This window comes from Artibeus jamaicensis, unplaced genomic scaffold (genome assembly GCF_021234435.1).
Source record: "Artibeus jamaicensis isolate MK-2021 breed Jamaican fruit bat unplaced genomic scaffold, CSHL_Jam_final contig_240, whole genome shotgun sequence".
Classification (NCBI taxonomy): domain Eukaryota; kingdom Metazoa; phylum Chordata; class Mammalia; order Chiroptera; family Phyllostomidae; genus Artibeus; species Artibeus jamaicensis.
This window is the reverse complement of record NW_026521506.1, coordinates 10,339,448-10,364,455: the sequence shown is the minus strand read 5'-3', so window position 1 is coordinate 10,364,455 and position 25,008 is coordinate 10,339,448. Positions and strand designations below refer to the sequence as shown.

The window sequence follows — 25,008 nt, the reverse complement described above, 5'->3', positions numbered from 1 at the left end:
CCCCACACCATTGTCCATGTCCATGGGTCATTCATATACATTCTTTGACTAACCCCTTCACCGTCTTTCAACCACTTCCCTTCTCCCCTCTTACAGCTGTCAATCTGTTCCATGTTTTGATGTCTCTGGTTCTATTTTGCTCATTCGTTTATTTTGTTCATTAGATTCTTATATTTGAGATCATATGGTATTTGTCTTTCACCAACTGGCTTATTTCACTTAGCACAATGCTCTCCAGTTCCACCCATGCTGTTGCAAAAGGTAAGAATTCCTTCTTTTTTTTACTGCTGCACAGTATTTCATTGTGTAAATGTACCAGTTGTTTGATCCACTCATTTACTGTTGGGCACTTAGGCTGTTTCCAAATCTTGGCTATTGTAAATAGTGCTGCAGTGAACAAAGGGGTGCATATATCCTTTTGAATTGGTGTTTCGGGATTCTTAGGGTATAATCCCAGTGGTGGAATCACTGGGTCAAAAGGCAGTTCCATTTTTAATTTTTTGAGGAAATTCCATACTGTACCAATGGCTACACCAGTCTGCATTCCCACCAACAGTGTACTAGGGTTCCCTTTTCCCCACATCCTCACCAGCACTTGTTGTTTGTTGATTTACTAACGACAGCCATTTTGGCAGGTGTGAGCTGATATCTCATTGTGGGTTTTTGTGTGTGTGATTTTTTAAATTTTTTATTTTTTTAAATATTTTATTTATTTAATTTTAGAGAGAGGGGACAGGAAGGAGAAAGAGTGAGAGAGAAATATCAATTTGTGGTTGCCTATCATGTATCCCCTACCAGGGACCTGGCCTGCAACCCAGGCATGTGCCCTGACTGGGAACCGAACCAGAGACTTCTGCTTCACAGGCCCGTGCTCAATCCACTGAGCTACACCAGTCAGGGCTAAATTTTTTATTTTATTTTAATTGTTCAAGTACAGTTTTCTGCCTTTTACCCCCATCCCAGCCTCACTGTGGTTTTAATTTGCATCCCTCTGATGGCTGGTGATAAACTTTATTCTTAATGACTAAGGGAGCCCTGAGTCATTTTCACCTAAGTAAAGACAGTTACCTGAGTTAAACATCAGCCAGGGCAAATGTCTCTATTTTTCATTACATGGCTGGATACCTTCTGGATCTTGTATCTTGTCTCCCCAACTAGACAGTGGCCACATCCTATACTTTTCATAACTCCTAGGCCTCCCTTCATAGTATAAGCCAAGTGGCAAGTGCTCAATAAATACTTGTTAAATTAGCCCCGGGTGGCATGACTGAGTCCTTTGAGTGATAGCTCGAGAATCCCCTAGCTGGTTTGATTCCCAGTCAGGTTACATACCTGGGATGTGGCCAGGTCCCCAGAAGGGGAAGAGTGAGAGGCAACCACACATTGATGTTTCCCACTCTCTCTCCCTTCCCCTCTCTAGAAAAATAAATAAAATCTTTTTTTAAAACCTTTAAAAATAGTTGTTAAATTAATATGTAACCCAAAACTTTGAGAAAAGGCATACGTTTTGCATACGGCCAAAATTTAATTTCCTGTTTGGCTTACAGTCAATACACCTATTATACTCAGCCCCACACTCGAATCCTCCACAACTCCGAAAGTCCTGTTTAGTATTTATCTTGCAGAGTCTGTGAAGCAGGAACACTTTTTGCCAGCATCCTGCTCTCAAGCACGTACGATTAATAGCAGGATCCTATCCGCAGCCCTTGATACAGTATTTAGGAATCAGAATTGCACAGTATAAAAGCGATATGGGAAAAGAGAGCACGGAATGAATACTTGCCCCGGAAACAGGGGCTGGGTGGCAAAGTGCCAGCAATTTGTAAAAGACGAAAGTCCAATCTGAAAGTGGGCAGCTGGGAGCCCCTGCTGGAACCTGTGTTAAGATTGGGAGTGGAGTCCAGCAAGAGAATCCGAAAGGCTGAGTGGTTCGTGGTCTAAAGTAAAAGAACATAATTCAGAGCTGGAGCCACGCTTTGTGAAGTGCTGTTATCAGTTTCCTCTCCATCAACACGAGAACAGCACGGGCCACAACAGCCGGGCAGAGCGCCCCCACAGGGCTCACCTTGGAAAGCTTTCTAAACTCGGTCAGCTGAACTAACATACCGCTTACCAACCCTCAGAAACTTACTGGCAAGTGCGGCGGGCAAGTTGCAAGCTTGTGGGCAGCTAGGTGCATGCGCATATCTTCTCCCCCGGCGGGCCAATCGCAATGCGACGCTGAGCACTGCGCCTGCGCAGTACGCCTTGGGTCGCGCTTACCCTTCCTCTGCTCCTGCAAGCCTGGTGAGCTGTCCAATTCCCACTCCGTGCTGGGAGGAGGAGTCTTCGTGGAGTGCGTGTGAAGGGAACGGAGGGAGCGGGCCGGAGCTCACGGTGTTTGAGCCATCCGTTGGTGCGTGAGAAGAAAGGAAGGAAGCGGTGCAGAGTAGTGGTTGCCAAAATGTTCCGGTGTGGAAGCCTGACAGCGGGTGCTTTGAAGCAGAACCTGGCGCACTTGGTGCGGACTGTGTGCGTCCGAGGCCCGAGGCAGAGGAACCGGCTTCCAGGTGACTGTCCCATCCCGGGCAACCCCCACCTCGGTAGACCAAGGGCCTGGGATGCTTAAGCACCCAAAGCCTTGCAGCTTTCCCCATCCCCGATCCCTCGGGAAAAACTTAACCCACTCACAGTCGTGCGAATTCCGAGTTGGCAGGATCCAAACCATGAGTTTTGCAAGCAGTACGGACCTGACCTTCAAGGGAATTGAACCCAGTAGTTGGCTTGAGGCCTTTTCCTGGGAGGGTTTGCTCTTCAGGGATAACGGAACAAATGGATGTCTAGTATTGTCCAATGCCACCTCCTGGCCACTCCTCGTCCGCCTTTTTAGAGCAATGAGGTCAAGTAGACTTTGTCGTTTACCGATTGTGGGACTTGAAACAGGACATTTAAGCTCCACGCCCTAGTTCCATCTGTAAATTAGTGTATTACCTGCTTTGCCTTCCAAATCCCAGGTGAGATCCGTAGATTTGAGTGTCCTGTGAAACAGAAACAGTACGTTGCAAGTAGGGAGTCAGTGCATTGTGCGCCAGACACCAGGTGAGTTGACCGAGGATTAATTTGAGGTATCTGGTCAGTGTAATTCTCGGTGGACTTTAATGCTTCAAAGAAAGAGTTTGCAGAATGCATCGTGTTTGCCCTGAAGCTGTTTCATCAAATTTTAGAGGTGGAAGAGATTTTGTGGTAAAGTCCATACCCATTTTATAGATAATATACCAAGGCACAGAGAGGTGAAAACTTCTTGCCCAAGGTCACATAATTAATAGCTAGAGCAAAGGAAAGGGTGGCTATCTCTAGGTCCCTAATACCCTTGCCTCAACTCCATTCTGCTTCCTAAAGTTTGACCTCAAGGTTGATAACGTATACAGTTCCCCTTTAGCCCATTGTGCATCAGCTGTCTCTGAATTTATCTGAGCATGTCTTGTGCCTGCTCATTTTCAACCAGCACAGTTTCATGCGGGTAAGGAATTATCCACCTGTAAGAGGTGCAGGTTTATTTAGTTTTTAATCGATAGTCTTGGAATGACCATCCGAGAACACTAACATTTGCAATGTCAGAAGTTATCCTTGAGACCTTTCCAATGTGGGACCACCTGAGTGATTTAAAAATAAAAAGTGGAAAATACTCCCCTTATATTGTTATCTCTGGGAATGTGCATTTGAAAAGTTTTTCCAGTTGCTATGCCTCATGAAAATGTTTCCTGGTGGGTATGTATCTGAGGTAGGTCCTAAGACATATTACTTTTGGAACTTAAAAACCTCTGCCTTGGCTTTTAAACTAATACTGCATCTATGATGTCATCTGTATGTATGGGTTTGTGCAGTGAAATGAGTTTGCTCTATGCAAATTGCACATAAATTTCGGTGAGCTGAAATTTGCGTCCACATTGGCCTTTCAAACTTTGTGTACTTATTTTGCTTAAAACTCACACTTTTACCAGCATTCTGAAGCCTGACCAAAAGTTCTCAGCAATTAAATATGGATTTCTAAACTAATACTGACTTTACATTTGAGGGTGGTTGGTGATATTAGAACTAGTACTGAAAAATTACGGACTCAAAATGATTTTTCCCATTGTATAACTTTGTAGGAAGGTTGTATACTATAGAATATATTCTGACATCTTTTGACATGTCCATCCATTTCTTTGTATAAACTTATTCTTTGTCTTTTGGCCAAGCACCAGAATATAAGAAATGGGTGGGACTGAGGTTACAATTTGAAAAAGAAACAATTCTGTCACTACAAATTTACCCTATTTTGCTGCTTGATTACAAATACCTTTTAATCTGATTTTTTTTCATGTAGTCACATCAGCCATACATTTTTGCGTCATTGGGGAAAAGGCATTGTTTGTTTATATGCCATTTTTCTGTTTTTTCCTTCTTCCCCCTAAATTCTTTGCCAGGAGTTTAGCAAGCTCTAAGACTACCTTAAAATGGTCTCATCCACATCTGTCACCGCTGTCAGGTTCATTTTCATTTTATGTTGCATTTTTCCTTAAAATCATAATAGCTACTATTTGTTTATTTTATTTGGATGTTCTGCGTGTTTCCAGAAATGATTAAAGGTATTAATAGTCACTTCAGCACTGCAGAACAGATGGGTTAGGTAATGGATATTTTCTGTTCTGTAGTATTTGGTCACCAAACATTATACTGCCCATGTGATCAAACTGATCACTGATCCCTGACGTAAGGGACAAATTTTTGAACATTTTTCTGTAGTTGGAATCCTTCTTAACTCCTTAAAAAGGAAATTGGACTCAATTATGGTTTTTTTGAAGCCTAAAAGCTGAGCCTTCCAAATGGTCTCTGATTGGATTCCCAGTCATAGCACAGGCCTGGGTTGCAGGTCAGGTCCCCAGTAGGGGGCACGTGAGAGGCCACCACCCATGGATGTTTCTCTCCCTCTCTTTCTCCCTTCCCCTCTCTAAAAATAAATGAAATCTTTTTAAAAAATTAGAAAAATAAAAATTAATAAATAAAATATATTTTTTAAAAGCCTTCTACCCCCTCTTTCTGCTTAGGCAAAATTTTCCAGAAGAAAATCTTTGACAAGTTAGTCTTTTCTGCAGCTGATTAATGTTATATTTTCTAAGAGTTTACAAGAGTTACTGCATGTTATAACTTTCTTCTAGAGCATTCCAAAGTTGCCTACTCATATAAATCAAGGGGCGAGTGGACCCCAAACCTACCAAATGAGAATCTCCAGGAGAGAGGCCTGGAAATTATATACACACACACACACACACACACACACACACACACTTATATATACACACACACATACATACACACACGTATATATGTTTTTAAATATTTTATTTACTTATTTTAGACAGAGGGGAAAGAAGGAAGAGGAGAGAAATATCAATGTGTGGTTGCCTCTTGCATGCCCCCTACTGGAGACCTGACCTGGCCGGCAACCTAGGCATGTGTCCTGACTGGGAATCAAACTGGTGACCCTTTGGTTCACAGGCTGGTCCTGACCCTTGATGTAATTCATATCATCCGGCAAGTTTGGGAAATACTGTTTTGAATGAATAATGATTCTTTTCCTCCTCTTCCATTCACCTAAAAATTTTAAAAAATAGACTGAGTGAATCTCTTATGATGTGTATCCAGCCCATCTTCTGATATTCAGAGTAGTGGCAGCCATTCTCCCCTCCTAAATTTTGCACTACCTGAGGACAGAGATTATGTCCTATTTATTTTTGTGTCCTCAGCATTTTGTACAGCCTCTGTCATGGGTAAATTCTCGGTGACTGAACCCTATTACTGTAAGACTTACCTTTGCAGAACAGTTACATTTCTTCTATTTCTTTATTTCCTTTTTTCTCTTTCTTTTTTTTTTTTGTCATTTGAATCATTTTTCTTCTGGCGCCTTTCTTAAGAGTGGTTCACACTCTACTATAGTTATTACTGTCCTGATTCTTCTAAAATCCCATAAGAGTTGATGCTAAAAAAAAAAAAGAGGCTGATAAAGGTAAGTAGTTGTAGGATTCCTTATAAAGAGGTACCTAATGAACAGGTCCTGTAGACTCGTCCTGTCCTGCATTTTATCCATGTCAGAAAAGTCAGTTTGACATTCAGAAGACAAGACTCAAGAGTATATAGACTGCTCTATCTGAGAGTCCTAGGTACCTCAATTGTGTGCAAGTATTTCTGGAAAAGGCCTTCCAGGAATATGGAAAAAGAAGATTATGACATCTACAGAAATGAACTGGTGATGACTTAGGTACTATTCTAATGCTAGTCGTTGGTATTTGAGGTTACTGATTTATTATTAAGCAACCTGAAATAAATGGGATATGGCTAAAACTTCTTTGCAAAGAATTCTTCAAAATATTTATTCTTTATCATTAGAATTTGGAAGAATTTCTAGTTCTTTCCTTCATTAATTTAACAAATATTTATTGAGCAAATACCCACTATTTGTTAGGCACTGTGGTGCCGTGTGACAACAATTCAAGAATTGAATCCTTGCGCAGTATAGTGAATTTAGACAACAATATTATATTATAATCATCAGACTTGCTAAGTGACTAGGTTCTAATTATTCCAGCCACTAAAAAGGAAATGATAATGTGATATGATAGAGGCGCTAACTATCACTACAGTGGCAATTATAATATATAAATGTATCAGATAAAAAAATAATTGAATCCTAAGTGTGAGGAGGAAAGTATTTGTGGTCTGACTGAAGAAAATCTAAAACAAGTAGACTGGTGCAATAATGAGAAGTCAAGGAGTAAGTTGGCTTTCCCACGTTAGTAAGACAAGTGAAAAGGCATGTTTCAGTCATGGTGTAAATTTTTCTAAAATACTGAAGCTCCAGGGATGGGGAAAGGTGTAGAAGTAATTCTATGGGTAAAAGAAAATTGGTGGGAAATATCAACATCCATACAATACTTATCACCTTTCACAAAGTTTAAAGTCACTTTGTAGGTATGCTAAAAGTTGGTTTGTTAATGATAATAGTGTTGTATTACATTTCTTTTCAAGCAGTAGTTTAAATATTAACCAATTTACTTTTTAAAAATTGGTTTACTTTAAAATGTCTTTTTTAGGGGTATATTGAGGCAAAATCTTCTGAACTTCCTCAAATCTAACACTCTTAGTTTTATCAGTTTGTGAAAAGCAAACAGAATAAACACATTACTGTTATATTAAAGTTGTTAGAATTTCTGCATTTAGAATTCTCTAGGGAAATAAATGGAACTTGAAAAAACAGCTATTTTCAGTAAACAAATGGGGTGGGGTGAGAGACAAAACTCACTGAAATTGAACTAAACTTGTATTCATTGAACTAAACCTGCTGGAACTTTTTCTACCCAGTTTCACTTTCTAAGCTCTGAGAGATTTCAGTTTCTACTCATGTTTCATCATTTTATGGACTTTGGAATATCTAGAGCTTGCCCAGATTGAGATAAGCTTCTCTACCCTTGCACATGACTTTATTTTCATGATTTCATAAGGTGATGAAGGATTCTCAAGCAGGTAAGAAATAAAAACAGTGAAAAATATGTTTTTAGCCTTAAGAATATACATCCATAGTCTCTTATCTATAATTGAGAGATCAAAATGGACTAAAAATCAAGTTTTTGTAACTTACTTGCCAGTAAAGCCTGACCTGAACTGGGGCAAGCCTACTTGGAATCTTTTGTTTATGCACTCTGTGTGATTGGTTGTAGAAACATGAATGTGTGTCACTGTGGGTTGCTGGGTGTTACTTACTATATGGTATATGCACTATACCCCTAAGACCAAACAATTCGAAGTTCTGTAATGCACATGTTCCTAAAGATTTCAGGTAAGAGCCCTAGCTGGTGTGGCTCACCTGGCTGGATTGAGTGCTGGCTTGTGAACCAAAGGGCCTCTGATTCCATTTCCAGTCAGTGCACATGCCTGGGTTGTGGGTCATGTCCCCAGAAGGGGCATGCGAGAGGCAACCACGCATTGATGTTTCTCTCCCTCCCTTTCTCCTTCCCTTTCCCTCTCTGTAAAAAATAAATAAATAAAATCTTAAAATAAAAAAGGAAAGAATTCTTTATAAAAAAATTTAAGAGACTGCAGACCTATGTTGGATGTGTTTTTATTCCTCTGTGCCCCCCGACATTGTGAAAGCAAAGGAGAAGGCTCCCTATTTTTGGTCTCTGTAAGTACACAGAATGCTACTACAAGTACCCATTCTGTTCATCTCCTATAGCCTAATCAGACCAAGAACAGATCTACTTGCCTCTACACCAGTGGTCCTAAAGTGCAGGCCTACAACATCACCAGGGAACTTGAGAGAAATTCAAATTTGTGAGCCCCATCCCAGATCCCCTGACTCAGAAACTCTGGGAGTTGGTCTCTGTCCATCTGTGCTTTAACAAACCCTTCATAGGATTCTGATGCAAGTTTTATAACCACTGCTCTAGATCAGGATGGCAAACTACAGCCCAGGGGCCAAACCTGAATGCTTTTGTATGAATCCTTGAGCTAAGATGGTTCTTTACACTTTTGTGAATGGCTGGAGAAAAATTGAAAATAGAGTATTTGGGGATGCATTAAAGTGATTTAAAATTCACATTTTAGTGTCCATAAATTAAGTTTTATTGGAACACAGTCACAGCCATTCATTTCTATATTGCCTGTGGTGCTTTTCCTCAACATCAGCAGAATTGAACAGTTGCAGCAGTGACTGGATTGCAGCAGCGACCAGACAACCCACAAAGCAAAGAATATTTGCTATGGGTCCTTTACAGAGAAAGTGTGTGCATTCCTGCTCTAGGTCAATAGTTAACACAAGAAATATCACAAGCATAGAATGTTCTGAGAGCTTCCTTCATCTGAAAATGCCAGTATCCTCCTGGACAAAGAAATCTACAAAACTCTTGACATTTCTGTATTAGAGTTGTTATGATCACCAGGTCATTGCATAGCTACACAAAATTTTACATCAACATTACTTTGTATTATTTCAGAGGACTAAGAACCAAGTAGTTGGTGGATATATTCTATTTTTGTCATTCTATAAAATATTTCATAGTTCAAAATTCTTCATTTCTTTGGGAGTAAATTCACTTAAGTTTTTCCTGATTTTCTTCCTAGCTTAAACGTCTCCGTCTTCCAAGACATAATGCTTTTCATGCAAGACTGAACTGTGTCTTGGTTAGATTGTGTGGCAGGGTTTTATTATTTTGTGTGAGGTTTGAACTGGCTGTTTAGATGTCTTTTTAAGTGGCTGTTATAATATCCTAGGTATCCTGTAATTTTTATATCTATCCAGTCATCTCTCCATGGTTACTTCATTTATGGTGAAGAAGTAAAGAGAAATATTTGATGAACTGCACATATGTTTTTCATGATCCTTTCTGGAAGCTATGACCTTCCTCCCCAGGCAGCATTCTTAAGAACACTAACCATGTAAAGAATGTGCATTCTGATATTTGTTATATTTGTGTGTACAATGTTGATGTCTTTTTTCATGGTCATTTAACAGCAATGTCATCCAGCCAGTGGGCAGTAAGTCCTGACTTATACAATGCATTGACGTTCAGTCATAAATATGTATTAACTATTTTATTTTTATATGTGTGTGTGTGTCTTAATAAATTGTGTCCCTTAGGCAACTTGTTCCAGCGATGGCATGTTCCTCTAGAACTCCAGATGACAAGACAAATGGCTAGTTCTGGTGCATCAGGGGGCAAAATCGATAATTCTGTGTTAGTCCTTTTTGTGGGCTTATCAACAATAGGTGCTGGTGCATATGTAAGTAGAAAGCAGCTTGTGTGAAGAAGCTGCCGAACAGTTTCTATTAATAGACTCAGTACTACTCTGATTTAAAACTTCTGCAACTGATTGCCCTTTCTCCTTTTGAAAAAATTTTCAATAAGCTTTTAACATGCCTACTGTCTGATACCCTATGAAAGCCAATTTGGGAATGACTGAAATGTAATCTCTTGTTGATTATCTTTGCACTTTTCACTTGTCTTTTTACTTGAAAGCCACTGTGTCTTCTTAGGTTTGACCAATAACCAATAATTGTACCTTTTCTCTTGGATATTAAGGTAGAAATTCATTGCAGCTCCTTAGCACAGTATTTTGTTTTGATCCATTTGTCAAATATTTTCTTTCTCCTCAGCTTGGGATAGACATAAAAAAAAACAAAAACAGCAGCCTTCAATTCAAATACTAAGTGTTCCTAATTTGAAAACTATCCCTGAATCTCACTGAAAGCCTAAATTATAGAAGTAGTCCTAGTATCTCCAATTTTAGAATGGAGTTTGTGTGAGGTAAGAAGTATGGTTTTAACTTCTACATGGTTATAGCACAATTATATCTCCTTAAATGAACTCTGATCAGCCTAGTTGGTCACACAAGAATTATTTTGTACATTTTTAACTTGGTTGGGTTTACTGTGGCTAAGTAGATCAGTATAAATTAGCAAATCAGTCTAAAGTTGGATCATGTAAAGTTGAGAGAACCAACTTAGATAACAGCACCCTCGATTGAAAGAAGCTGTGTGTTTTACTTACTGAGAGAAAATGGTTGGACACCATTACAATTTTAGTTCTTTCTGTATTGGTAAGACAGCAAACTTGTCTTGCTTCTTGATCACTAGGTTAAAAAAAAGAGAGACATGAAAATTATTTGAAGTTATCTAGATCATCATACCATGACCTGACTTCCAAATGTACAAGAAAAGTAGGTAGTTCTTGCCAGTTGCAAGTCAAATTAAAGTAAAAAATAGGTAAGCTCTGTCAGATAACAGACTTTAAGGAAATATACATTCTCTTCCAATCCTGGAGCGGCTTTTTTTTTTTCCATTTTTAGCACAGGATAACCAAGCATGTGTCCCTGCCTTTGTGTTGAATGTTTCTTCATTGATACTTAGTTCTTTTTCTATTTCCTTTTGTTTCTTTCCTGGCCTTATCTTTACCTACAGTTGTGCCGTGTCATCACCTAGGATTCCCTTCTAGATCACTAGCGTCTACAGGTGCTTCTGGGAAAGATGGCAGCAGACTAGTATACTTCTTAATTGTAGGAGCAACAGTCACTGGGGCAGGAGTTCATTATGTAAGATGCTTACACTAAAATATATTTGGGGGCATGGTGGGTGAGACTATGGCACTAATGAAAAGCGGATCCAGTAGAATACAATGAAGTATTCACAGCATGTGCTTTCTAGCTATTTGTTAAAGGGACATTGTCAGTCACTAGGGAGTCCTCAAATCTCGTTCTTCAAAATGTTGAACTCCTACTGGATATATCTAAAGCCACACATTTAATGAGTATTATAAATACTCATCATCAACCCTTTAAATTTTTTTGTCAATTTCATAATTATGTTTTATGATGCCAAATTATATTGTGTTTTAGTGCTACATATCTAAGAAGATAGTCTCAAAGAGTAAATGTTGACTAAGCAAATAAAGATAACTTGAATACCATCCATTTTGAAGCATTTTAGGTAAAATGATGTGTTTTTTTGGGAAACAATCAATTTTAAAAGGCATTTTACTGAATGCTTTTGAGGAGGCCCAAAAAGCCATAGAATTCCTCCCCACTCACCCCCAGCTTCTATTGCAAAGTAAATTCATTTGGCAGTGTCCCTTTGTAATCTCTAATTTGGTCAAACTAGTGACTGAAGTGCTATAAACTAACATATTCCTGTAGATTACTGCCTTAAATGCCTCTCATTTATAATTCAGATACCCTCTAAGTCTTAACTTTTCCATTTCATAGTTTTCTCAACTTTTCTTGTCAGTTCCATTCTGTTCACTCAAAAATAGATTTAAAGTGTTTGCATCTGACATGTTTGTAAAATTTAAACCTATTAAATCTCTGCTTTATGTTGCTGTACCAGAGTTGGATGGCCTCCACATAGCTGGCCAGGCAACTCTGTTGATGCCAGACCAAAAGACAGGGCCAGTCACTGTTGCTTTCTCCTGCCTTAGAAATATCTATGAAGCACAGGTACTTCTCAAACCATTCAGTTAAATACCTCATTGCCCTCTGTGTTTATCCAACACTGGTAATAATAATGCTACTATATTATAGTGGTTTCAGGTTAAATGATAAGCTTTTGTCTACCTACAGTCATTTTCTAACTGTTTTGTAGAGTTTTATATTAGGTTTCAAATCACTGAAAATGTGATCTGAGGTGGCTTAGATATTTTTCTCTGAAACTGGTATTAGTCTATAGAGAATTGTTAATCAGATATCAGAGTTGATGAGATACGGCTGCAAGTTGTTTAGTGTTTGTATTAGTCTGCTCTGGCTGCCATAATAAAATACCACAGACTAAGAAGCTTAAACACCAGAAATTCATTTTCTGACAATCTGGATGATAAAAGTCCAAGGTAAAGGTGCCAGCATGATCAGGTTCTGATGAGAGCACTCTTTCTGGCCTGCAGATGGCCACCTTCTCCTGTGTCCTCGCATGGGGAAAAGAATGTGAGCTCTCTCTTCCCCTTCACTAGCCCTGTGACACAGGTGGCAAACACAAGGCCCACGGGCTGAATCTGGCCCTCCATCTTGTTTTATCTGGCCCAGCGCCTTGTTTCTCCCCAGCGGCAGTGCTGAGCTCTCACTTAACTGTTAAGGAGTGGTTACATTTACATAGTCCTAACATTACATTCGGCCCTTTGAAGGCAACCGAGAGGCTGATGTGGCCCCCGGTGAAAATGAGTTGGACACCCCTGCCCTATGGGATTAGGGCCCCACCTTTATGGCCCCTCACTTAACCTTGATCATCTCCTAGAAGTCCCACCTCCAAATGCCATCCCATTGGGGGTTAGAGCTTCAACATACGAATTTGAGATGGATATAAGCATTCAGTCCACAACATTGTTTCATCACAACTTTTTTCTCTCAAACTGAGAAGAAATGTTCCTGCATACCTACTACCTTAACAATTTCTGAGTTGGGAGCCCTTTACCTTCCCCCCACTCCACCCTCCAAAAATAAGGGGGGGGGGAGCAGCACTAAGAACAAGGAAGGTTTTTCTGAAATGTTTGCCAGGGGTCTATACCTTAAAGTAGTGGGTTTAAATTTTTTTTTCACTACAATCAACAGGAAGAAATAAATTTTAGCTTGCAATCATTATATAACTATAAATATGTAAAATTGAAATTTTCAAAATAATACTTACTAGGTGTAATAGACTCCAATAGTTTCTATTCTATTTTTTAAATATTTTCTTTATTTATTTTTAGAGAGAGGGGAAGGGAAGGAGAAAGGGAAATAGATATCAATGTGTGGTTGCCTCTCATGTGCGTCCCTCTAGGGATCTGGCCCACAACCCAGGTTGTGCCCTGACTGGGAATTGAACCAGCAACCCTTTGGTTCATAGCCTGCACTCAATCCACTTAGCTATACTAACCAGGGCACCTATTTTTTTTTGTACTGGTCATAACCTACTAAATTGACTTAATGGCTCTTTATTGGGTTACAACCTCAGTTTGGAAAGCACTGATTGGGACAACACTTCAGCTTAAATTGCAGATAGGAATTCCTGACTGGTGTGGATGTGAGCATTCCTCCCTCTCTCACTGGTGAGGTTCTCTAGGACCACAGGCACATCCCTAATCTCAGTGCTGTTATTTATCAGTGAACAGAGCTAAGTGGCCTTTAGAATATGTAATGAGATTTGGTATTTGCACCCCTTGCCGTTATTCAACTGATAGGATCATGTTGCTTCACTAAGAAAATGACCTGTTTTCCTTCATCTTCCTCTAAGTTAACTAAGTGCTGGGACATTCATATGCTTTGAAAAGTTGTTTCTACTAATATTTTTCATATTGTAGTTTTCTTAACCTTACATATAGCCATGCCAATAATTAGAAATTGTTGCAAACTGGGAATACAGAAAGACTTGGGGGAAAGATAAATTTTTAATTAGTATGTTTGCAAACTTGTTTTTATATCAGAACATTTACTTAAAAGCTAAATAAATAAGATTATAAATAGATGACATGGCCCTGGCTGGTATAGCTCAGTGGATTGAGCACAGGCCTATGAAGCAAAGGGTCGCCGGTTTGACTCCCAGTCAGGGCACATGCCCAGGTTGCAGGCCAGGTCCCCAGTAGGGGACACATGAGAGGCAGCCACACATTAATGTTTCTCTCCCACTCTTTCTCCTTCCCTTCCTCTCTAAAAAAATAAATCAATAAAAATATTTTTAAAAAATAAAAATAAATAGATGACAAACTGTATTCTTGTCCTTTCCTCACTAAACCTCAAGGTATTTCTTACTTTGTTCTTCCTGGCAATGTGTGAAGCTACCAGGAGGTGCGACAGGGCCTAAGCTATTTTTGTTTGTCCCACTCAATATGAACACGACCCCCGTTTATTTCTCTGTTCACTCATGTTGACCAGGTTAAGCCATCTTTTTGGATAAAAGTCCCTTTCTTAAAAAAAAAAAAAATATATATATATATATATGTAAATACTGGATTCATGTATAATATCTAATGCCAAGATAAAAAAAAACTTTCTTAGTTAATGTTAGCTGAATTCAGTTTATTTGTTGAATTTAGTGGCAAATTCAAGGAATAACCATGGTCTTTTAACATATAGTGTTTAATTTTGTAATCCATCCATATCATGTGTTAGAAGATTTCGGGCTGCTAAATGTTGAGGCCAGGGGCCAGGTCCTTTATTGCAGCACATTGCCTCATAGACTGCTCTGTAAGGGGCTTGTAGATATATTCTTAAAACATATTTTAGCCCTGGCTGGTGTGGCTCACTGGATTGAGCACCTGCCTTCGAAACAAAGGGTTGCCAGTTTAATTCCCATCAGGACACATGCCTGGGATGCTGGCCAGGTTCCCCAGTAGGGGGCGCTCGAGAGACAACCATATACTGATGTTTCCCTCTCTTTTTCCTTCCCTTCCCCTTTCTCTAAAAATAAACAAGTAAGTCTTTTAAAAAACATGTTTAATTACCCTTCCTCTGAATTTGCTTACTTTCTCCAATTAACTAATAATCTGGGGTTCTAATTGACATAGTGTCACTTAAATTCTGTCTTCTTGACCCTGTGGGATACAAAAGAGCAAAAGTGTTATGATTAAAAACAAGTCATTTTTGCCTATTGCTTTTTAAATTTTTTTCCCAATTCTGATGATGTACATAAAAAGAAAAACACACTAGTCGTAATGCTAAGGTACCCTTCATTAACTAGAAAAGATAGAGAAAATAGTATTTTTTTTAAATACCACAGGTATTTAAGCAAGGTGTTTGACCCTTAATGAATATCTAAGTGACATGAAAGGGTAGACCACTGAGGCAGTGATTACTTAATCCATCACTCTAGGATACAGGTGGTCATATTTCAGGGACCAAACTCAGAACACTTGCCAGGGAAATTTATGTCCCAGCTTCCAACCCTAGATTACACAGATTGGTTTCACAACCAGTATCCAGCAAAGTCCAAAATCCCCTTTTTAAAGTTCAGTACTTCCTAGCACTTTATTCTTCTAATATAAAATGTTTTTCTGATTTCCTTATCTATACCTTCAGAATTAAATATAATATGAGGAAAATTCTGCACATAGACCCTAAGGAAATTTGAAACTAGAACAATTTCATCTTCTTAACCTGTATTCTTTCCATACCAAGTGTGTATACACTTAATATTTTTTATTTCTTAAGAAAATAATTTTGCTTTGGTGATTTTCACAGAAGAACTTACTTCATGTAGACAAAAGCTTCTCATTTAATTGGAAGATAATGATATTACTAATGGTATGATCTAGCTCTGTTAGGAAATCAATTTTCTCCATGTTTGGATTACAGGTCTACAAGCATATAAGAGATGACCAAAAAAGATACAATGAAAGAATTTCAGGATTAGGGCTGACGCCAGAAGAGAAACAGAAAATGGCCACATCATCTGGTAAATATGATTCGAGGCTCCATAGATGAAGGGAAAGTTATAAACAGTTTGGGTACTATGCTCTGCTCATATCTTATAGACAACGATGATGCTGAGATATTGTAAGTTTCCAGAAACCATGGTATTACCCCAGGCCTGGCAGCCACTTGTTAAAGTATTTGACTGGAACTTATATTTGAGAATAAAATTTGTGATGACCATGATTGGTTGTTTTTCCTCATATTAGACTCTCAAAAGGCAAGCTTTACATTAAAAAGGCAAGCTTGGAGAGGAAAGTTACTGGAAAAGAGATGAAGGCGTTTTTTTCAGTGACAAAATTCTTTTGGTCTGTTTTGTTATCCTTTTGAGTCTTTGGAATTTTCAGTTGTTATGCATTTGTTTTTCTAAAGCATATAGCCCTAGCTGGCACTTCCTTCACACACAGCTGGCTTGATTTTTCAGAGAGGAATGTTTTAATCCTTTAATAAGCCCCACAGCCCTGGGTGGGCGATTTACATTGCTTTCATCACTAACACATCCTTGTCTTGAACATTGTATAATTATCCCCAGTTGACCTTCTGGGTTTTCCCCCTTTATTGCTAATATAAGGTGAAACTGGCCCTGGAAGGTTGTGAGTTCAGTTCCTGGTCCAGGGCATTGTGGGAGGCAGCTGTTGATGGTTTTTTCTCTTCCTCCCCTCCCCCTCCCTCCCTTCTCTTCTCTCTAAAAATCAATAAATACAATAAAGATTAAATCCAAAAAGAAAGAAATTTACATAATAAAAATACACAAACCCACACTCTGTTGTACCCATAAAAAAATCAATAAATATATCCTCGGGTTAAGATTTTTAAAAAGTGAAAATGAACTTGATATTTCCCTGTTAGTCATTAGGAAATTAGTCCAAAGGGGGCAGAAACCTTTCAATATATACTTTCTAATAGATTTTAGAAATAGCTAAACATGTAAGCTAGGTTTTAGTTCTGACATTTAATAAATGAATGACATTGGCTTAACCATTTATTCCTTTTTCGGTTATTTTTCACTTATGAAATGAAGGGAATACTTGCTTTTCCTGTCCCATCATGACATTGAGAAGTTTGTTAAGAAAAATGTATGCATACAGTGTTTTGTGAGCATTATGTAAAGGATTGATATAGGGTGATTGTTTTTGAAGTGGCAAGGAGTCATCTGAGACTTAAGAAAATTCACCCTGTCTGGTCTGTTGCTTACAGCTCTAGAAGGAGAATCAGTTCCTCAGGTCAGGGTACCAAGTCATGTTCCATTTCTGCTCATTGGTGGAGGTACTGCTGCTTTTGCTGCGGCCAGATCCATCCGGGCTCGGGATCCTGGGGCCAGGGTAAGGCACATACTGTCTTGCTTGTCACAGAGGGTATAGTCTGCAAGCACTTACCCAATATGAACACTTTGACATCTGCCTGTGAAATGACTTGGTTCTGAAAAGTATTATTTTGTGTCTAAAGGTACTGATTGTATCTGAAGATCCTGAACTGCCATACATGCGACCTCCTCTTTCAAAGGAACTGTGGTTTTCAGATGATCCAAATGTCACAAAGACACTAAGATTCAAACAGTGGAATGGAAAAGAGAGAAGGTGTGTTCACCTATGTAAAATGGGCCTGACTACCAACTTCAACTAAAAAGAGGGAGTAGGTCAAGATTTTTCATGGACCATGTGCAACGCATAGGACGGATGGCATGGCTACACACTGGTGTCTGCTCTGGTACACACTTGGTACAGCTTAGGGACAACAGGTTACAGTGGCAGAAGCCCTATATTCTGTTACCAAATCTACCAACAATTGAAGGTGTAATGTTGGCCTCTGAAGCACTAATGATCCTATTTCTAGGACTTTTATGTTAGACTTCTCCAAGGATGATCAGTTTATAGCCTATGTTGTCACTTCTAAGACACTGTTCTATAACACTTTCTTTCACACCCTAGCAGATATTCAGAATTGCAGGGGTGGAAAAGGCACATTTTAAAGAAGAACCTCTTTATTAAAATGTTTACACAAGCCCTGGCTGGTGTGGCTCAGTGGATTGAGCACCAGCCTGCAAACTCAAGGGTCGTCGATTTGATTCCTGGTCAGGGCACATGCCTGGGTTGCTGGCCATGTCAGCTCCCCAGTAGGGGCCGTACAAGAGGCAACTATACATTGATGTTTCTCTCTTTCTCCTCTGTCTAAATAAATACATAAAATGTTTTAAAATTATATTTTATTGATTATGCTATTACAGTTTTCCCAATTTTCCCCCTTTATCCCTCCTCCACCCCCAACCCTCCGGCACCCCACTCTTAGTTCATGCCCATGGGTTGTACATTGATCTTCAATTTCTTAGATAAGTCCCTTTAACATTTCATATAATAAGGGCTTGGTGATGATGAACTCTTTGAACTTGACCTTATCTGAGAAACACTTTATCTGCCCTTCCATTCTAAATGATAGCTTTGCTGGATAGAGTATTTTTGGATGTATGTCCTTGCTCTTCATGACTTCGAATACTTCTTTCCCGCTCCTTCTTGCCTGTAAGGTTTCTTTTGAGAAATCAGCTCATAGTCTCATGGGCACTCCTTTGTAGGTAACTCTCTCCTTTCCTCATGCTGCTTTTAAGATTCTCTCTTTATCTTTGATCTTGGGTAACTTAATGATGATGTGCCTTGGTGTGTTCCTCTTTGGGTCCAACTTCTTTGGGATTCTCTGGGCTTCCTGGACTTCCTGGAAGTCTATTTCCTTCAACAGGCTGGGGAAGTTCTCCTTCATTATTTGTTCAAATAAGTTTTCAGTTTCTTGCTCTAGTTGTTCTCCTTCCGACACCCCTATAATTTGGATATTGGAACATTTCAGGTTGTCCCAGAGGTGGGTAAGACTCTCTTCACTTTTTTCAATTATTGTTTGTTCATTATGTTCTGGTTGGATGTTTATTTCTTCCTTTTGTTCCAAATCATCAATTTGAGTCCTGGTTTCCTTCCTGTCACTGTTGGTTCCCCAAATATTTTGCTTTATTTCACTTTGGGTAGGCTTCATTTGTTCTTTCATTTTGTGACCAAGCTCAATCAGTTCTGCGAGCATTTTGATTACCAGGGTTTTGAACTCCCCATCAGACCGGTTGGCTATATCCTCTTCACCTAGCTCTCTTTCTGGGGGTTGCTCTGTTCTTTCATTTGGGCCATATTTCTTCGCTTGGGGCCCCTGTTAAGTCGTAAGGGGGCAGGGCCTTAGGTATTCACCCAGGGCAGGGTAAACCTTGCTGCGCTGCTGCTACCCAGCACTGCCTGTGGGGGCGGGGCTAGAGAGGGAACAATGCAGCTCGCCTGCTCATCTCTAACACACTTTTCAATGAACTCTCATGTGAGATGGAGTTTCTTCCACCTTGGCAACCACCATAGTTCACAGCCATCTCTGAGTCTCAGTTTCCCCTTAAGTCAGCCCCGCTCATGCAGCCTGTCCTCTCACCACAGCCAGCCCCGCCTCCTCACAGCAGTTTCTCTCTGTCCGCATGCCTTCCCCGCCTGGTTGTTCTGTTTGACTGTTTTTTCAATTCCTTGGTTGTCGGAGTTCCATGCAGTTTGATTTTTTGGCACTTCTGGTTGTTTATTGATTCTAGATTGGTTGTTATCCTCCTTTTGGTTGTGCAAGGAAGCAAAGGGTTTCTACCCACACCTCTATCTTGGCTGGAACTCCTATTGATTAAAATAAATTAAATATTTTTAAATGTTTACATGAGGCTTAGAAAGCATTTTTCTTCTAAAGAATGACTTGGATCTCTTTATACCATGTACTTTGGGTCCCATTTTTTTTTTGTCATTAGTGATCCTTTCGATATTGAACAGATTTTATAAATCTTCCCACCTCCCTCACCCTCACTATCATGTTCCTTTTTCAAGCAGGATGCATACTTCCAATTATCTTATCCCTTAATTAATATTTCATAGTTACTGCCTACCTTTTGAGGCAAAATCATCTCAGAAGCTAAACCTAGTTCATTTTGAAATGAACCTATATCCAGAGCAGCATTTCTCAGCCTCAGTACTTGGCATTTGGGGCTAGATAATTCTTTGTTATGGGGGTGGTCTGTGGACTATTGGGTGTTCAGGAGCATCCCTGGCTTCTACCCACTAGATAACCAGTACATCCATCCACCCAAGCTGTTATAGCCAAAATATCTCCAGACATTATCCAATGTACTTGCCCCAGGGGAAAGACAAAATTACCCCCAGTTGAGAACCACCGCTCTAAAATACCTCTGTATGTATAAGTCATGACCAAGATTTAGTGACCGTGGAGATTTACTTTGGAAAATGTTTAAAAGTGCTTCATGATGGAAACAATTTTACTAAAGTTATGGGGGACGTTGATGGCAGTTCCATATGCTTATAACATTTTTTCTTCTTCTCCATACAGCATATACTTCCAGCCACCTTCTTTCTATGTCTCTGCAAATGACCTGCCTCACATCGAGAATGGTGGTGTGGCTGTCCTCACTGGGAAGAAGGTGAGCTAGTAGGCTGCTTCCTTTGTCAGGCTCCACGTATGTGCCCATGTGGGCAGTAAGTATGGGGACTTGTATTCCCAGTATTGTTTACATCTGCCCTGCCATTGTAGCTTATCAAAAAAGGATTGACTCATTTTAGAATTAATATTGCCAGTCTACAATGCTTAGTGTGTCTTCTTGGGAAAAGCACCTTTGAACCTAGAGTAGCATGCCAACTAACCTTTCCCAGGGAGGTCAGATCATTTGAGGACCATGACCCTGAAGCCGGTCCCTTTCCTGATTTGCATCTCTGCCGTTCTCCCTTCTTCCTGTTTCTGCACACTAACATTTACTTGGGATTACTGAGAGATTGATGAGTGGGTGTTCCAGATAGTAAAGTAATTCAGGCATAGGTCAGTATGGAAATATTGTCAGACTTTACAAAGATAAGTGTCTAAGTAATGGGAGCAGGTATTAGAGGGCATTTGTGGGGTGCAGGGAAGGTTTTGTATTGTGTTATGTTTCACTTTTGTTGATGGGAGGTACTAGAGTATATTTGTAAACTAATGGCAGTGTTCCAGTTGAAAGGGAATGGTTATCAAGAGCAAAGATCAGACTGGATGAGGTCCAGAGCATAAAGTATCCCCTATGTGTAAATAACACACAGGCCCTTGCCCTGTAGGGGCTAACATGATTATCTGTGCATATTTCTATGTGTGCATTTCTATGCACATATGTGGATAATTCTTGAATCTGTCTGAGCCTAGAACCCTCTTCTGAGCATCATGGTCATATATCCAACTGCCCACAGAACAGCTCCACAGACACTCTATTGCTATGATAATCATAGCAATCTGTTTGCTATGATTATCTGTGCATAGAAATATGCACACATAATCATAGCAAACAGATATGGAATATGAAAGATATACACAGTATATTGTGGGACTTATACTGGGAAGTGTGCCCAGTATAGTGATGATTTCAGGGAAGGCTTCCTGGAGGAGGAAGTCTTATAGAATGGGAAATATTATGGAATGAAGAGACAATCACAAGATGAGAGTGAAGAGCATTCAAATAAAAAGGAACTGCATAAGGAAAGGCACGGGGGTATGGAAAAGCATGTTGGGTGCAGGGAAACAAGCACCTAGGTACTGAGAGAGCAGAAAGTACAAGTTAAGGGATGGCAAGAGATGAAACTGAGAAGTCATGCAGGAGCCTGATCCCAGAGAGCTCTGTCATGTGAAAGAGGTTGAGCTTTATGCCATAGGTACTGGGGAGCTGTTGGGTCTTAGATGAGGATATAATACCATTGGATTGAATTTTAAGTAACCACTCCATGGGCTGTGATGAGCATGGATGGATTTAAGGGGGACAAGACTATTTAGAGATAGACCATTTTGAAGACTATTGCGATAATCCAGGTGAGAGATGATGGGGGCCCAAATTAGGGCAGTAGTGGTGATGATGAAGTCAACACAGTTCAAAACACTTTATATGTATTATCTCATTTTCTCCTCACAATAATCTTATGAGGTAAGTACTATTACTATTTCCATGTTATAGAGACAGACACTGAAATTAAAAAAGAGGTTAAATAACTTGCCCAAGATCACACACCTAATAAGTGGTAGAGACAGAATTTGAGCCCAGATCTGTCTGACTGCAGTATTCTGACTGCAGAGCTCAAGCTCTTACCAACATCAGTGTGTAGCTTCCTGGCAGCAATGTGGTAAAGAGTGGGGAACCCTGCAGACATGCTTAGGAGGCAGACTTGACAGTCATGGCGATAGATTGAAGGTGGAACATGAGGGAGAGGAAGGAGGCAAAGATGACTTTCTGGTTTTTAGCTTGTGTGGTAGGTGTTGAGATATCCTCAGCCAAGAGAGACATTGCAAGAGGAAGATCTAGTTTAGGAGAGAAATAAAATTTAGTTTTGGACTGCTAAGTAGGAAGTAGAGTGTCTGTGGAGCTGTTCTGTGGGCAGTTGGATATATGACCGTGATGCTCAGAAGAGGGTTCTAGGCTCAGACAGATTCAAGAATTATCCACATGTGTGTAGGAGTTGAAATCATGAGAGTGGGCGAGGTCTCCCACAGAGTTCTGTAGTCAGAACAGGAGGAGGGTAACGATGGAACCCTGGGAACCTAACTTTTTGGAGACAGGCTTAAGAAGAGTCTGCTAGGGAGACTAGGAAAGAAGTTAAAGGGCAGTCTGAGGAGAGCCCAGGGCAAGGGCCAAGATCAGAGAGAGTTTCAAGGAGGAGGATGTGATGCACGATGTTACTTCAACAAAGGAATCTGGTAAGAAAAGAATTATAAAATGACCCATTTGATTTAGTGGCTCAGATATCATTGTGAAGTTAGAAAAGAGTTGATAAACTAGTGTTTCAAAAGGTTTGAATGAGAACAGGGTGATGGCAGTAGGACAAAAGCTTGGGGAGGACCTAGAATCAAAGGTGAGACTTTCAAGATGGGACAGACTTAGGGGAATGAATGGGAGACTAATAGGGGAAGGTTCTGGGAAAGAAAGGAAGGAATGGGGGTCAGACACAGAAACAGAACGGAAAAGACAACTCATTCCAGAAGCTAGAAGAAAGTATGGTCTTTATTTGGGCATTGGGAGGTGGGAAACTTATAGGAAGCTGAGACAGATCACATCTAAGGGCCTCGCTTGTCTTTGCAATAAACTAGGATGTCAGGTGCTTATGTGAGAGTGAAGTGTGTGAAAGTTGAGTAGAGGGGTTGGATTGAAGAGGGAACTTACCCACCACAAAACAAAGAGGGCTAAAAATCTGCTGATCCATCCCATCTCAGTGTATGTCATTGCCTCCAGAAAGCTTGATTGAGTGTGCCTGTTCTATGTTCCTAGAACTATCTCTGTTGCCCTTACAACAGCATTTCTCAGCTGATTTCTTATATTTGCTTGTAGTACTCCTTAAATTATCTTTGCTACTAGACTCTGAAGGCAGGGAACATATCTTGTTTTTCTCACCATTGTACCCCCAGCACTTAGCGCAGTGCCTGACATGTAGTAGGTGCTTAATAAATATATCTTGAATGAATGGTCTCAAAGTTAGTAAGGAGTGGAGCAGAAATTGGAACCCCAGTCTCTGTGACTCCAAAGCTCAAGCTTTTCACAATAAGAAGAAATAGGGTACAGTGAAGTAGGGGTGCTGGCAAGAGAGCAGTTTGGATGATCTACCACTAGCCCAGTTGAGATTGAATAACCTGCCGGATGAACAGAGAAAATCAAAAGCAAGTATAGATGACAGTGGGACTGACAGAAAGCTGGAAGGATGAACAATTGTGACCAAAGAGTGGGGTGTCTGAGGTAGAAGTAGAGGTTAAGCAATAACAAGATTCTGGAGGTGGCTCAGAGGTAAAGTATGAGCCAGGTTCAGAGGTCTCCAGTGAATGAGAAGGAGTGGCTAGGGGGTGACTGGATAACACTGGCTTGATAGGGATATAGGTAGTTGTCCCTCCAAAGGAGATGAGGACACGGGGATCTGGAAACAGCAGGAGCCAACAGCCCCTCCTGGCCCTGTGACAGGGAGGAGTTGGGGGGAAGATAAAAAGTTTGGGGAGGCATCTAAGTTTTATTGAGGGCTAGAAGTTGGGCAGAGCATCCTGTAAAAATGGCAACAGTGTAGGAGAGTTGTTAACAAGAAAGTCAGCGTTCCAAAGCACCAAACAGAAAAGTCTGTCCCTGTTCTTCTTCATCTCCACAAATTGAGCAGGAACTTTGGGACTGTAGGGACTTGCTCTCGTGTCAGTTGCTTAGGGAACAAGGACCATAGGAAACTGAGTACGAGAAGCTGTGGTGCCAGTGATTACTCAGAAATGGTTTCTGAAGGATTGATTATCTTAGGTTAACAACTAATTCTTCTCATTGGGGTGATGGCTAATAATAGGTACAGGGTTCTTTTGGGGGGCAGTGGAAATGGTCTGGAATTATAGTGGTGATGGTTGCACAAGCTTGTGAATATACTAAAAACCACTGAATGGTACACTTTAAAATGGTGGATTTTTCATTAAGTGAATTATATCTCAATAAAAATGGCTTAAAGCTAATTTATCTTTAAATCTTTTGTGTGCATGTGTATGTGTGTGTCTGTACCAGGTAGTACAGCTGGATGTGAGAGGCAACTTGGTGAAACTTAATGACGGCTCTCAAATAACCTATGAGAAGTGCTTGATTGCAACAGGTGAGTATTTCTGGAGATGACTTTCTTCGCTGATATATAGCTCATTCGAGTGTCAGTATAGGAGGTATAGGAGGTATCACTTTAAGTTTTTATTTACTTATTTATAGAGAAAGGAGAAGGGGGAGAGAGAAACATCAATGTGTGGTTGCCTCTCATGCACCTCCAAACAGGGACCTGGCCCACAACCCAGGCATGTGCCCTGACTGGGAATCAAACCAGTGGCCTTTTGATTCGCAGGCCAGTACTCAATCTACTGAGCCACACCAGCCAGGGCAGTATCACTTAATTTTAAGGACACCAAAACCCAGACTCTCTGAAGTGGGTGTCTTTATCTTTGTACAAAGCCCAGCTACCTCTAGGCATCCCATCAACAGTCTTTCTGGGGTTATCCTTGCTG

At 40.1% G+C, this 25,008-nt stretch overlaps 1 protein-coding gene across 3 annotated transcripts in view; it reads left to right on the top strand.

Moving 5' to 3' along the window:
• Positions 1–2,252: 2,252 nt before the first annotated feature.
• AIFM1 (apoptosis inducing factor mitochondria associated 1) overlaps positions 2,253–25,008 on the top strand; it is a 34,197-nt gene continuing 11,441 nt past the window's right edge. The window contains exons 1-7 of one of the 3 annotated variants that reach the window (XM_037147094.2): positions 2,253–2,549; positions 10,976–11,106; positions 15,829–15,928; positions 17,143–17,267; positions 17,392–17,522; positions 20,335–20,425; positions 24,527–24,611. In XM_037147094.2, coding sequence (XP_037002989.2) covers positions 2,444–2,549; positions 10,976–11,106; positions 15,829–15,928; positions 17,143–17,267; positions 17,392–17,522; positions 20,335–20,425; positions 24,527–24,611 — 769 coding nt within the window. In that variant the 5' untranslated portion in view covers positions 2,253–2,443. Of the gene's footprint in view, positions 2,550–9,655; positions 9,799–10,975; positions 11,107–15,828; positions 15,929–17,142; positions 17,268–17,391; positions 17,523–20,334; positions 20,426–24,526; positions 24,612–25,008 lie in introns of all 3 variants that reach the window. The other 2 variants (XM_037147093.2, XM_037147095.2) reach the window with 2 other exon arrangements.